Source organism: Colobus angolensis, unplaced genomic scaffold (assembly GCF_000951035.1).
Source record: "Colobus angolensis palliatus isolate OR3802 unplaced genomic scaffold, Cang.pa_1.0 Scaffold38, whole genome shotgun sequence".
Classification (NCBI taxonomy): Eukaryota; Metazoa; Chordata; class Mammalia; order Primates; family Cercopithecidae; genus Colobus; species Colobus angolensis.
The window spans coordinates 5,578,349-5,591,140 of NW_012117154.1; the positions used below are offsets into that span (position 1 = coordinate 5,578,349).

At 49.7% G+C, this 12,792-nt stretch overlaps 1 protein-coding gene across 1 annotated transcript in view; it reads right to left on the reverse strand.

Annotated features, from left to right (window-relative positions):
• C2CD2 (C2 calcium-dependent domain containing 2) overlaps window positions 1-12,783 on the reverse strand; it is a 66,093-nt gene extending 53,310 nt beyond the window's left edge. The window contains exons 1-2 of the mRNA XM_011954065.1: window positions 12,501-12,783; window positions 1,065-1,163 (exon numbers count right to left, since the gene is read on the reverse strand). Coding sequence (XP_011809455.1) covers window positions 1,065-1,163; window positions 12,501-12,779 — 378 coding nt within the window. The 5' untranslated portion in view covers window positions 12,780-12,783. The remainder of the gene's footprint in view (window positions 1-1,064; window positions 1,164-12,500) is intronic.
• Between the last annotated feature and the right edge of the window lie 9 nt (window positions 12,784-12,792).

Consider the following 12,792-nt stretch of genomic DNA (forward strand, 5'->3'; position numbering starts at 1 on the left):
ATCACATCTATAATCCCAGCACTTGCTCCCAAAGGCTGAGGTGGGAGGATCACTTGAAACTAACAGTTCAAAACCAGCCTAGGTAACACAGCAAGACCCCATCTCTGCAAAAAAAGAAATAAAAAAAATTAGCCAGGCACGGTGACATGCGCCTGTAGTCCCAGCTACTCAGGAGGCTGAGGCAAGAGGATCATTTGGGCCCAGAAGTTTAAGGGTACAATAAGCTGATGCCCCTGCACTCCAACCTGGGCAACAGAGCGAGATCCCATCCTTAAAACAATACAAAACAAAACCAAAAAAGACAGAGAGAAAATGTCTTAGGACTTATTTCAGAAGCTTTTATGCTTTATGGTATCTGATGAGTCTAGTAAGTTGAGCATATAAACTGTTAGCAACAGGAAAATGAATTCTACATAACATCTACATAGTTCATATATATGTAAACGTATGTATATAAATCTAGATATATCATAATACATAAAGTCTACAACAGGATGTATATATTTGAGCAACAGATATCAGATGCCCTGAGATATGATTCACCTGTTGAAGCTGTACAAATCAATGGTTTTTAATATATTCACAGAGTTCTACAACTAACACCACCATCAATTCTAGAACATTTCATCACCCCAACGTGAACCCTTCAGCCCATCAGCAGTCACTCTCCATTTTCCCCCAAGAGTCCCTCACCCAGGCCCTGGCAACATGAACCTCCTTTGCGTCCCTGCAGGTTTATCTACTCTGGATAGTTCATATAAATGGAATCACACAATATGAGGCTTTTTGTGTCCAGCTTTTTCTACTTGACACCTAATTTTCAGGGTTCATCCGCACTGGAGCGAGTGTCAGAATCCCGCTCCTTTTCAAGGCGGAATAACGTCCCATTATGTGGACGGATCACACTTTCTTCATCCACCCATCAGTTGATGGGCCAGATGGTTGTTTTGATTTTTTTTCTACTGTAAGGGTTCTGCATTTTCGATGATTCTAAACAAACCAAACTGCCTGTCCCCGGCATCAAGTTCACTTCCTCCTGCAGGCAAAGGGGCTCCCGGGCTCACCTTCTCCTCGGCCGACCTGAGCACGCTGGAGACCTCCTGCACTGCCAGCTCCAGGGGCTGCTGCCGCGGGTCCTCCTCAAAGGACAGGAAAGGCGGGCCCTGGAACAGAGGGGCGGCATGAGGAGGGGCATGCACAGGAGGTGTTGCATCTTTTAAATTACATATCTGTTTAAAATTCTGAAAAATAAGAAAATGTACTAACACATCTTTCTGTTAACCCTGTGCTTCTAAATAGCAGCAGCGGCTAAATATCAGTAGGTTTGCACATCCAAGGAGCAGCTGCTGATGGCTTGTGCTCAGTGGGCAGGATTCAGTTATAGGAGAAGGCTGGGAAAGGACAGGAACCCAGGAGCGAAGCTGAAGATGCTGCAGGAAGCCTGTGAAGGGTATTCGGAATCTTCCTGCTGACAGCATAAGGAAAGAAACAGACTCTTGGGGCAGGGCCGCTTCGCGCACATTAGAGGATCTGTGGGTCTAGCGGTCACCTTGGCCGGCACAGTGGGCTCCGGCTGTGTCCTCCCTGATTGCGAGGGACAGTCCTCTCTCTACTCTGGTTGCTGTGGCACGGTTACTTAGGGTGCCCCCCATTCTCCTCTCCTACCCCCCAGGGCTGGTCTCTGCCTGGGATCTGAGAGGCTGGCCAAGATTCCTTGGCTGGAAATGAGCCCACCTGGTGGCTGCCCACAGAGTAGACTCCTTGGCTCCTACTTCACAGCCCTCTGGAGCCACCTGACCCCAAGGTTCACCTTTGCCCATGGCTCTGCATGTTCCCCCAGCATCCTTTCAGGAAACTCGGTCAGCTCATGTCTGTTCTGGTTCTTCCAATTAAAAATCTCCAAGCAAGGCCAGGCATGGTGGCTCACACCCGTAATCCCAGTACTTTGGGAGGTCAAGGTGAGCAGATCACTCAAGGCCAGCAGTTCAAGACCAGCCTGACCACACGGCAAAATCCTGTCTCTACCAAAAATACAAAAATTAACTGGGTGTGGTGGCTCACATGGGTAATCCCAGCTACTCAGGAAGCTGAGGCACAAGAATCACTCGCACCCAGGAGGTGAAGGCTGTATTTAGCTGGATCACATTCCAGCCTGGGCGACAGAGCAAGGCCCTGTCTCAAAGAGAAAAAATTAAATCTCCAAAGAAGAGATGCACAATTAAATAAACAGGACCACAAGGCAACAAGCCCAACGTTTTATAATAAAGAAACCAGAGTTTATGTGGCCAGCCAAGTCTTGCCCTTTCAAAACTAAGCTCTCAAAAGGCCAAATGTGTATGCCAACAACACAACCCCACATTGAAACTCTCCTTGAACTCTGTTCCTGACATGGTGTAGAAAGCACATCAGGTTTAAGTAAGCTCCGACTGGGTGGTTAAAAAACACGCAGCCCCACAGGCTCCCATTGTATCTCATCTCCACCGCAGTGAGCCAGGTCCAGCTACAAGGCATGACCGAGGGTGGGAGACAGGAAGTGGTGTAAAACCGTGCCATGGCGATTCCAGCAAGCATGGTGCAAGTGAGCAAGCAATGAGCTTATGCTGTGGCTATTTCTTAAGAATTCCCAATGACCCGAGTAAACCTAAAAGCGACAGAACATTTTGATTTATACACTTCTAACCTCACCCTGTTCTTGCACTATCTACCTCATCCCCAAAAAATCAGCAAAGAATTAAATGCACTGCTCAAGAGGGATGAAATCACAGTTTCGGGGCTGCTCTGCTGGCATTCCCTGTGGTGGGAGCTTGTTTGGGTGGGACCTGCTGGCCAGGGCCACCCTGTGAGCTTGGTGATGAGACAGTTCTGTGCACCAGGCTCTCTGGCCTGAGAGAACAGAACCCAGCACAGAGAACAGTGCCAGGCAGAGAACCATGAGCAGGCAACATGCCAGCAGCTGGGAGGATGCAGTGGAGAAACAATGTACCTTCTGTAGTAGTCTAAAGATACGACGTTGCCCTACACCAGCCTAGGTGCAGACTCATGCTCCCCTGGGGCAGCAGATGCAGTGTTTACCCTCTTCCCTTGCTACCTTCTGAATTCAAACCTTGGAAAGAGTTTGCAGTGGGGCACGGTGGCTCACGCCTGTAATTCCAGCACTTTGGGAGGCCGAGGCGGGCGGATCACAAGGTCAGGAGATCAAGACCATCCTGGCTAACATGGTGAAACCCCATCTCTACTAAAAATACAAAAAAGTTAGCCAGGCTTGGTGGCAGGCGCCTGTAATCCCAGCTACTCGGGAGACTGAGGCAGGAGAATGGCGTGAACCCGGGAGGCGGAGCTTGCAATGAGCCGAGATCACACCACTGCACTCCAGCCTGGGCGACAGAGCGACACCCTGTCTCAAAAGGGAAAAAAAAAAAAAAAAAAAAAGAGTTTGCTGGGAAATTTAAGGTCAAGAGGTGGTCTCACAAAGAAAATGAGTTATTAAGAGAGATTGCTTTTCCTTTTCTGATCTGCCAAGTCCTTGAGTTTCAGGAGCAGGGTGTGCCTGCCTGCCACACACAACCACAAATTCAGATATCTCTGCATCTCTGCTGCTGTGTCAATGCTGAGAGAACCCTCATTCCAGACCCCATTCCACTTAGACTAAAGGAAGACTTTGTGTCCACATGGAAAAAGAAACATACAAGAATTGCCAGGAAAACACTGAAAAAGGAAGACAAGGGTAACTAGCTCCACCAAATATTAAAACAGACTATAGAAACCCCATAATTAAAACTGTGTGGCTCTGGTGCACCAACAAACACATGCACTACGAATCAACAATATAACCACCCTGAAGGGGATGGGAAAAATACAGATACAACCTAAGAAGCTTGGAAAACTGCATCTTGACTGCACATAAATGCTGTAATCCAGTAAATGTGTTTCATAGGTTGGGAACTCAGAAACTACTTTCTGCATATACTAGAACTGAACATATAAGTAGTAAGTAAATAAGACAGCAGATGTCCAATGTCTTACTCTTGGAGAAGGGAGTTAAGAATAAGAAAGGGAAAAAACTAAAATGAACTCTGTTGGACTAGAACCCAAGGTACAGGATACAATCATGATTTTTAAGATAAACGCAGAGAGAAATACACAGAAATATAGACACGTGCACACATGTTGGTATACACATATATGTTTGCTACTGCTGAACACTGAAGGGGAGCAATGAGAACCAAGCCGTAATGAACACACCCAATACCTAGGTCTTGGTTTCTAAACACTTCTCCAATAAAAGGAATCAGGGCTGCGTGAAGAAGTGGCTGAATCCAGGGCCTCTGGGGAGCCAAAAACAAACATTTTGTGGAAACATGAAGGAAACGAAAAAAAAAAAAAAAAAGAAGTGGGCTTGATGGATGAACACAAGAGGCTACTCTCAAAGGAGTACCCTGATGGCCCAAAGGAGAACAACTTAAGCAACTGATTTCGTTTGGCTCTGTTTGTAATCCCCACGTGTCAAGGGAGGGCCCTGTAATCCCCATCTGTAGAGGGAGGGAGGTGACTGGATCATGGGGCGGTCTCTCCCATGCTGTCCTCATGATAGTGAGTTCTCATAAGATCTGATGCTTTCATAAGTGTTTGGAAGTTCCTCCTTCCTTCTTCCCTCTCCTGCCACCTTGTGAAGAAGGTGCCTGCTTCCCCTACCACCATGATTGTAAGTTTCCTGAGGCTTCCCCAGCCATGTGGAACTGTGAGTCATTAAATGTCTTTCCTTTATCAATTACCCACTCTCAGGGAAGTCCTTCAAAGCAGTGTGAAAACAAACTGATACAACAATATAATAAATAGTGATAGTATGGGATTATAACCTATAGAATAAAAAAATAAATACCCATTGAGTCCATATTGAGCTACACAATCAGATAAATATCTCATTGGAGGAGAAAGGACAGATGTCTCCTGCAGTAGAGATAATAAAGAGAGCAAGGAAGAGGAAATAAAGCCACCATCAAGTGAACTGCACCTGCGCCATCACTGTACACAAGATATCCCGATGGCTGCGAAATCAGTGAGGAAAAGTTTGAGGAGCGACGGGATCTGCACAGGCTCAAAGTATGTCCCCACACTACCTGTTAACTACAGCAGGAAAGATATAAGGAGGTGACATGATGTGGATCTGTGTCCCTGCCCAAATCTCATCCTGAATTGTAATCTCCAGTGTCGCCAGAGGGGCCTGGTGGGAGGCGACCGGGTCATGGTGGGGGGAGTTCTCAGGAATGGTTTAGCACCGTCCCCACGTGGTACTGTACACTGAGTGAGTTCTCATGAGATCTGGATGTTTAAGAGTGTGTAGCACCTCCTTCCTCTCTCTCTCCCTCCTGTTCCGGGTCATAGAAGATGAGCCTGATCCCCTTCACCTTCCACCATGATTGTAAGTTTCCTGAGGCCTCCCCGGAAGCAGAATCTGCCATGCTTCCAGGACGGCAGAACCATCAGTCAATTAAACCTCTTTTCTTTCTTTTTTTTTTTTTTTTTTTTTGAGGCGGAGTCTCGCTCTGTCGCCCGGACTGGAGTGCAGTGGCCGGATCTCAGCTCACTGCAAGCGCCGCCTCCCGGGTTTACGCCATTCTCCTGCCTCAGCCTCCCGAGTAGCTGGGACTACAGGCGCCCGCCACCTCGCCCGGCTAGTTTTTGTATTTTTAGTAGAGACGGGGTTTCACCGTGTTAGCCAGGATGGTCTCGATCTCCTGACCTCGTGATCCGCCCGTCTCGGCCTCCCAAAGTGCTGGGATTACAGGCTTGAGCCACCGCGCCCGGCCTAAACCTCTTTTCTTATAAACTACCAGTCTCGGGCATTTCTTTCTGGCAATGCAAGAATGGACTAATACAGGAGGAGACATAAAATACAAGAGGATGACCCCAGTAGAACTCACCTTAAGCAAGGCACCAAGCTCAGCATCCACTGCAACAAGACACACTGACGTCACAAGCCCTAGACACAGTGCACACCACTTCTGTGGTTTGTATAACTTCACTCCAACCATATGAAAATGCCAGGCAAATGGAAAGACAGTCAGCAAAATAATGATCAATAGTCTTCAGTTATCAAGGTCATAAAAAACAAAGGAAGACTGAGAAACCCTGACAGACTGCAGGTGATGAAGTCACAACTCAACACCACAGGTACCCTTAATGGGAACCTAGAACGATACAAGGAGACAGGTGGAAAACTGGTGAAATTCAAAGAAGGCCTTCGCTTTAGTCATTAGGCGTTGTGACAATGTTAATGTTCCTTCCTTCCTTCCTTCTTTCCCTCCCTCCCTCCCTCCCTCCTTCCTTCCTTCTCTCTCTTTCTTTCTCTCTGTTAATCTTCCTTCCTTCCTTCTTTCCTTCCTTCCTTCCTTCTCTCTCTCTCTCTCTTTTTCTTTCTCTCTCTCTCTCTTTTGAGACGGAGTTTCACTCTTATTGCCCAGGCTGGAGTACAATGGCACAATCTTGGCTCACTGCAATCTCTGCCTCCCGAGTCAAGCGATTCTCCTGCCTCAGCCTCCCAAGTAGCTGGGATTACAGGCACATGCCACCGCACCCAGCTAATTTTGTATTTTTAGTAGGGTTTCTCCATGTTGGTCAGGCTGGTCTTGAACTCTTGACCTCAGGTGATCCGCCCGCCAGCTGTGGTTATGCAAGGCTGAGCGATGAATATATGGAAGCTGAATTATTTTCAACTTTTCTGTGAAAGCAGTTCAAAATAAAAAGTTCAAAAAATAAGACTTTAAAGAGAGCAGCCTACCTTTATCGCCTCACTATGTACCAGGCATTTTGCTAAATGCCTCACACAGATCTGATCTCACCACCAGGAGACTGGATTTTGTTTTCTGGATTGAACCCAAAGTTTTCCCTCCTGCAGATGATGCACAGAGACTCTCCCAGGATCGCACAGCTGGGAAGGCAGAGCTGGAGCACCAAGCAAACCCGCACCCAGCTCCAGAGCTTCCCCACAGGCTCTTCCACGGGCTGAAGAAGCGCCTTCCCTCCTCAGCAACCTACCAGGGGCCCGCGGGAATGGAAGTTAGCGTTGGGGGAATTTGAGTTGATGTGAACACTACACCCACACTTTCCTGAATTCCTGTCTTGTTGGGAGAATGGGTGAGTGCAAAGAACAAACTGAACTGGCGCCTATTCCTGGGTTTTGCATTGATGACTTGCAAAGTCATCAGAGCCTCCTTTAATGTTGATGCTTTAGAAGTGAAAAACAAAGCACATTAAACAGCTTGTTTTGCCCAGGCCTGGCCGGCTCCCAAGACAGAAGGCCTGAGTCCAGATGGAGGAATGGGCATCACCACTGTTTCTCCTTCTCCAGAGGCCCATCATTCACCCCACTGAGACCACAGCCTGCCGCGAGCCGGCTTTGTGCTGGGCACTGGGACTGGCTCTGCCTGGACGGCCCCTGGCTCTGCCCCAGCTCATAATGCCAGGAGCTGACCAGGGCATAAGTGACTCCAGGGGGTCGGGAGGAGGGCAGGGTGGGGAGCATCCTGGCTGAAGGGGAGGATCAGGGACCTCTGAGCCAAGACTCAAAAGATTTAGAGAAGTTAAATAAGCAGAAAAAAAGATAAGAATTCCAAACAAAAGGAATGACCTGTGGGAAGGCCCCATACAGGAAAGGTCCCTGGACACTGGAGCAACAGAAGGGGTCATGGTGGAGAGTGCAGGGTTCACAGCCCCAAAAAGGCCCAAGTTCCTTCTACTGGAAGAGGGAAGGGCAGCCCCATGGCCCTTCCCCACAGTGGCTGCCACCGTTCTACCAACTGGCTTCCTACACCACAGTCACTGTCATCGGTCAAGGAGTTTGGACTTTGTGAGCACAACTGGAAGGTCATTATATAATGCAAAGACTCTGAAGTCTGGTGGCCACTTTGTTTACTTTGTAAATGCAGAAACTTCTATTCAAGTCAGTGCTATTAATAACATGTTCCAAGTCCACACGCATCTTTCTTTTTTTTTTTTTTTTAAAGACCACAAATTGTTTGATAGTTATAGTCTTGATCATTTGCATTTGGAACATTCCTTTAAAGAAACCCTGGGCTGAAGGACTAAAGAAACAAACAGCATTGGGGATCCTCCTCGTCGGGGCCTCATCCCACTCAGCTGGGCCGCTACTAGACAAGCCCAGAGCGCAGGCCACAGAACACAGGCCTCACTTCGGGACGGGTGCTGCCCACACGTGGTCCAGACAGCATCAGCCTTGGGAGGAGTGCTACGCAGCCCACGGGCAGGGGCCATCGGCAGCAAGCACGCTGGATCCCAGAGTCAAGGAGACTGTGGGACAGCAGTCCCGGAGACTCCCAAGGGGGTGTCGAGGGTATAACTGATGATCATGAATCACTTTGTAAATACTGATGTAATCACAGGGGAGCAAAAGGAAAATCTCAACTGGTGCTTTTGGATACCATAATATCAGTTCTCAGTCTAAGGAGCCTGACCGGAGACTGAGCCAGTTCTGGGATCTTCTGTTCTCTATGACCAAAGAGTGATCACATCGATGGGAATTAGGTGTCTGCAACACCACACCAAGTGGAGAGGCAAGAGTCAAAGCTCAAACAACTGCTTTTAGGTGGTGCTGGATGAAAGAGGAACTCTACCCTGTTGGTGGGAGTGCAAATTAGTTCAACCATTATGGAAGACAGTGTGGCGATTCCTCAAGGATCTAGAACTAGAAATACCATTTGACCCAGCAATCCCATTACTGGGTATATACCCAAAGGACTATAAATCTTGCTACTATAAAGACACATGCACATGGATGTTTACTACAGCATTATTCACAATAGCAAAGACTTGGAACCAACCCAAATACCTATCAACGATAGACTGGATTAAGAAAATGTGGCACATATATACCATGGAATACTATGGAGCCATAAAAAAGGATGAGTTCATGTCCTCTGTAGGGACATGGATGCAGCTGGAAACCAGCATTCTCAGCAAACTATCACAAGGACAGAAAACCAAACACCGCATGTTCTCACTCATAGGTGGGAGTTGAACAACGAGAACACATGGACACAGGGCGGGGAACATCACACACCAGGGCCTGTTGGGGGGTGGGGGACTGGGGCAGGAATAGCATTCAGACAAATACCTAATGTAAATGATGAGTTGATGGGTGCAGCAAACCAACATGGCACATGTATACCTATGTAACAAACCTGCACGTTGCATACATGTACCCTAGAACTTAAAGTATAACAATGAAAAAAAAAGAAAGAGTAACTTTGATGGATGGCAGGTGTGTTCTAGCAGCTTCTCACCAGTGATTCTCAACCATGGGACACCCTCACAGTGTGCTCCCCAAGCCTACTGAGGCGGATGTGGGGGGCAGGCATGTGTGTCGCCAAGCTCTCTGGGCAGGACTCTGTGATCTCTGCATACCTGGCGTCCACCTGGCCAGCTGGCAGATCAGCAATGGTTTCCTCTGAGGTCAGTGCAAATCACTGTCACATAAAATTTAGAACCCTTTCTGGAGTGAGGGTGGGAATCCAAGGTCCCCTGCGATATGGGGAGTCTGCGCTGCTGCAGTGGTCATCAGAGAGCATGAGGACTCCTCCGGTGCTGCCCAGTCCTTGGATCCTGGGAGGTGCGGGCCCCACTGTTTGGGATAACACATTAACAACTCTACTCTCTGAGCCATTCTCGCTGGCTCTCATTTAAAGGAAACATTTAGGTCTCCAAGTTGAAACTGCTTCCCACAAGGGAACAGGCTGCAGCCACTGATGGGCAGACCTCAGCAAATTCCTCCAGCTCATGGGCCTCAGTCTCCTCTTCTGGAGAAGGAAGGGGCTTGGCTAGAAGAGTTTAGGGTTTCTTTCCATCTTAAAATACAAAGGTGGGGTAAACCTTGGAATGGGAGGAGTTAGTGTCTCCGTTGTATAAAAAACTCCACTTTTCAGACAGAATGCTGGATGTGATTAAATTATTACCAGGTCTTCTCAATCCCTAAATGACAGGCCAAGAACTGGTCTCCTCCCTGGGTAGGACAGAGTGACATCAGGACAAGGCAGAGGCAGGAGGGGGAGCACTAAGCTGTGGCTCTCCAGGCAAGAGCGGGCTCGGAGCGTCAGCCCTAATCCGGGATTAGTGGGAATTGAGGTGGGGGAGGGCAGCGAGAAACTCCTGCCAGAGTCAGGGCAGCCACGAATGGACATAGCAGCCCCTGCTCTCCCACACGGCCATCACTGTCACAACAGCGACGGCCCAGGATGCTCGGATGTGTGTGACAATCACCAGACTCAGGACGGCCAGGAATGCAAACACCACCACCTGCTCACCCACAATGCCATCACGGACACAGCAGCGATGGCTCAGGATGCGGGGAGGGTGTGTGACCATCACTCATAGGGAGCCCAGTCACCCAGATCCCATCTGCCTGCAAAACGTTCCATTTGAATGGAAATGAAATGACATTCCCAGGCATCAGGGCTGTGTTCCCCCACCCCAGTCCCCAGGAAAGTAAGCAATACCAAAGACTGACATCACAGAACTAATGGACTATGTCCATGCAAATATGGCAGAGATGGTCCTGGGTTGCTTTGAGCATGAATCCAGGACACTGTTGCCTCTTCCAGGCAGGAAGTCAGGAGAGACGGGGGTCTGAGACTGCAGTGTGTGGCCAACAGCAGAGAGAGAACAGAAAAGGTGCAAACAAGCTGAGACTCTCTCTCCTCTCCCTGAATGCAAACCCTCCCTGATCCCACACAAAGACTCAGGTAAAAAGTTTTTATCCAAAACTTTCAAATATTCCCTTCAGTGTTCTCAGATTGACTTGACCAGCCCAAGACAGATGCCAAAGCAGGGACGTCCTCTTCTCTGCCTCTCCACACCTCAGGCAGATGGGAATATGGAAGGATCATATCCAAGGGGATCGTATTTTCTGAAGCCAATCCATACATGTCAGGAAACAAACCATCCCAAATATACAGAAGGTAGGGTCGCTGCCTCTGGGCCTGAAACTCCAGAGTTAGAAGCGGAACTCACAGGTCATTCACCCAACACTCGCCTGCCTCCTACAAAGGGCATGGATGAGACGGGTGCCCAATCGCGCCACCAGTCTGGAGGGGACTCAGCCTCAGAAGCCTTGATACCAGGTCAATCAGGGGTCAGTGACGGCAGCTTCCCGGGGAAATACCTGCATTTGCTCCTGGATGTGAGGCCAACAGGAGTGGAGGGCTCCCACAAGAGACCACTGGTTTCCCTGAGAAACTCTACAGCTCTGGACAGCTGAGGCACAGATGCTGGGCACCAGGACAAAAGTCAGTCGACTGACCCTGAAGCCTTTTTTCCTCCAAAAAGTACAGTCATTTATGTTCTTTTTCAAGAGTTCACAACAAGGTCTCTTGATTTGCTGGATGTCTGCTAACTGATAGTCAAAGGTTTTTTGTTTTTTAATTCCATGGCCATGTCTTCCAAGGCCATGGTGCAAGGACCAGGCACAGGGCCTGCCGTGGAATATTTTCAAGGTTGATGGGGCCGGACATTCAAAATTAGCAATTCTGCTATTTCCATAGCGAATGACCACTGAGCTTTACATGTAGGTGCAGGAAACTGTGGCCTGGAAGGGCGGAGCAGCGGCCAAGACTAGGGGTGCCTCCCCAAACTCACCCAGGCTCCAACTCCTCCTGTGAAATGCCTAAGAACAGTACATGCCAGGAACTTGTCATTAAACTAAGATGTCTTAGAAGCAAAAATAAGTCAAGGAGCAATCAGCGACTACAGAAACGCCCACAGGACTGTGAGGCAGCAGAGGTAAGACATGAGGCCCTTAGCTTGCAGGCCAGGGCAGCTGGGCTCACATGCCAGCTCTGCCGCCCACGAGTTGTGTGGCACTGGGCAGGCTGCCTGCTGTCTCTGGGCCTCGGTTTCCTCATCTGTAAAACAGTGATAACACCTATGTCCCAGGAGTTGTGAGGATTCAGAGATGGCAGACGCACCGAAAGCCTCGGTAGGTTGTCTGCCCAGCGGCTGGCCCTCAGCAAACAGTCGCTGTTTTTATATGCCAAGGAATGCAAGTCTTTGGAGATAAATTCTTGGTGAAATTCAGCTCTATGAGAGGTGGAAGCACATTGGGGTCACAGCTATTCATGTATCATGTGCAAGCTCAGTGAGTGTCCGATCGGGCACGGGAATTTGCGCCGGGACTCCAGGCAGGGGAGGTACCGACTGGCGCGGATGAGCGCTACTGACAGTCCCTCCAACCGCCAGCCTGTCCCTCGGGGAGCCCAGGGCCCGGCGCACCTGCCGTTTGGAGAATAAAATGAATCACTTTGTCTTGTCTCCCAGTCAAGGGTCCTCGCTCCCCCGTCTCTCTCTTAACTCTCGAGGAAGCTCTGCGCTGAGGGGAGGACTCAACACTTCGCCTGGGTCAGGGGCTGCGGCGACGCCTCCAGGAAAGAGCTCGGTCCGGACGGACCGCCCCGGCATCGGCCGTCCCCCGGCCCGCAGTCCCGGAAACTCACCCCTTTCCTCTCGGCCTCCTCGTTCAGGGCGGTCACCCAGGCCGCCTGCCACTGGCTCCTCCAGCTGCCCAGCGTCAGGATCCAGGAGAGCAGCGCGTCGGACCCCGGGCGCTGCCCCTCTCCATGCTCCACCGCCCGCCGCTGGGGCTGGGGTCGCGCCCTGGCCAGCGCCCACTGCGCCAGGTACAGGCCTACCGTGGCCAGCGCCGCGACGAAGAGCGACACTAGCGCGAGCCACTGCGCCTCCCCAAGCCACGAGCCCAGCCGGGCCATAGCCATGGCGAAGAGCGAC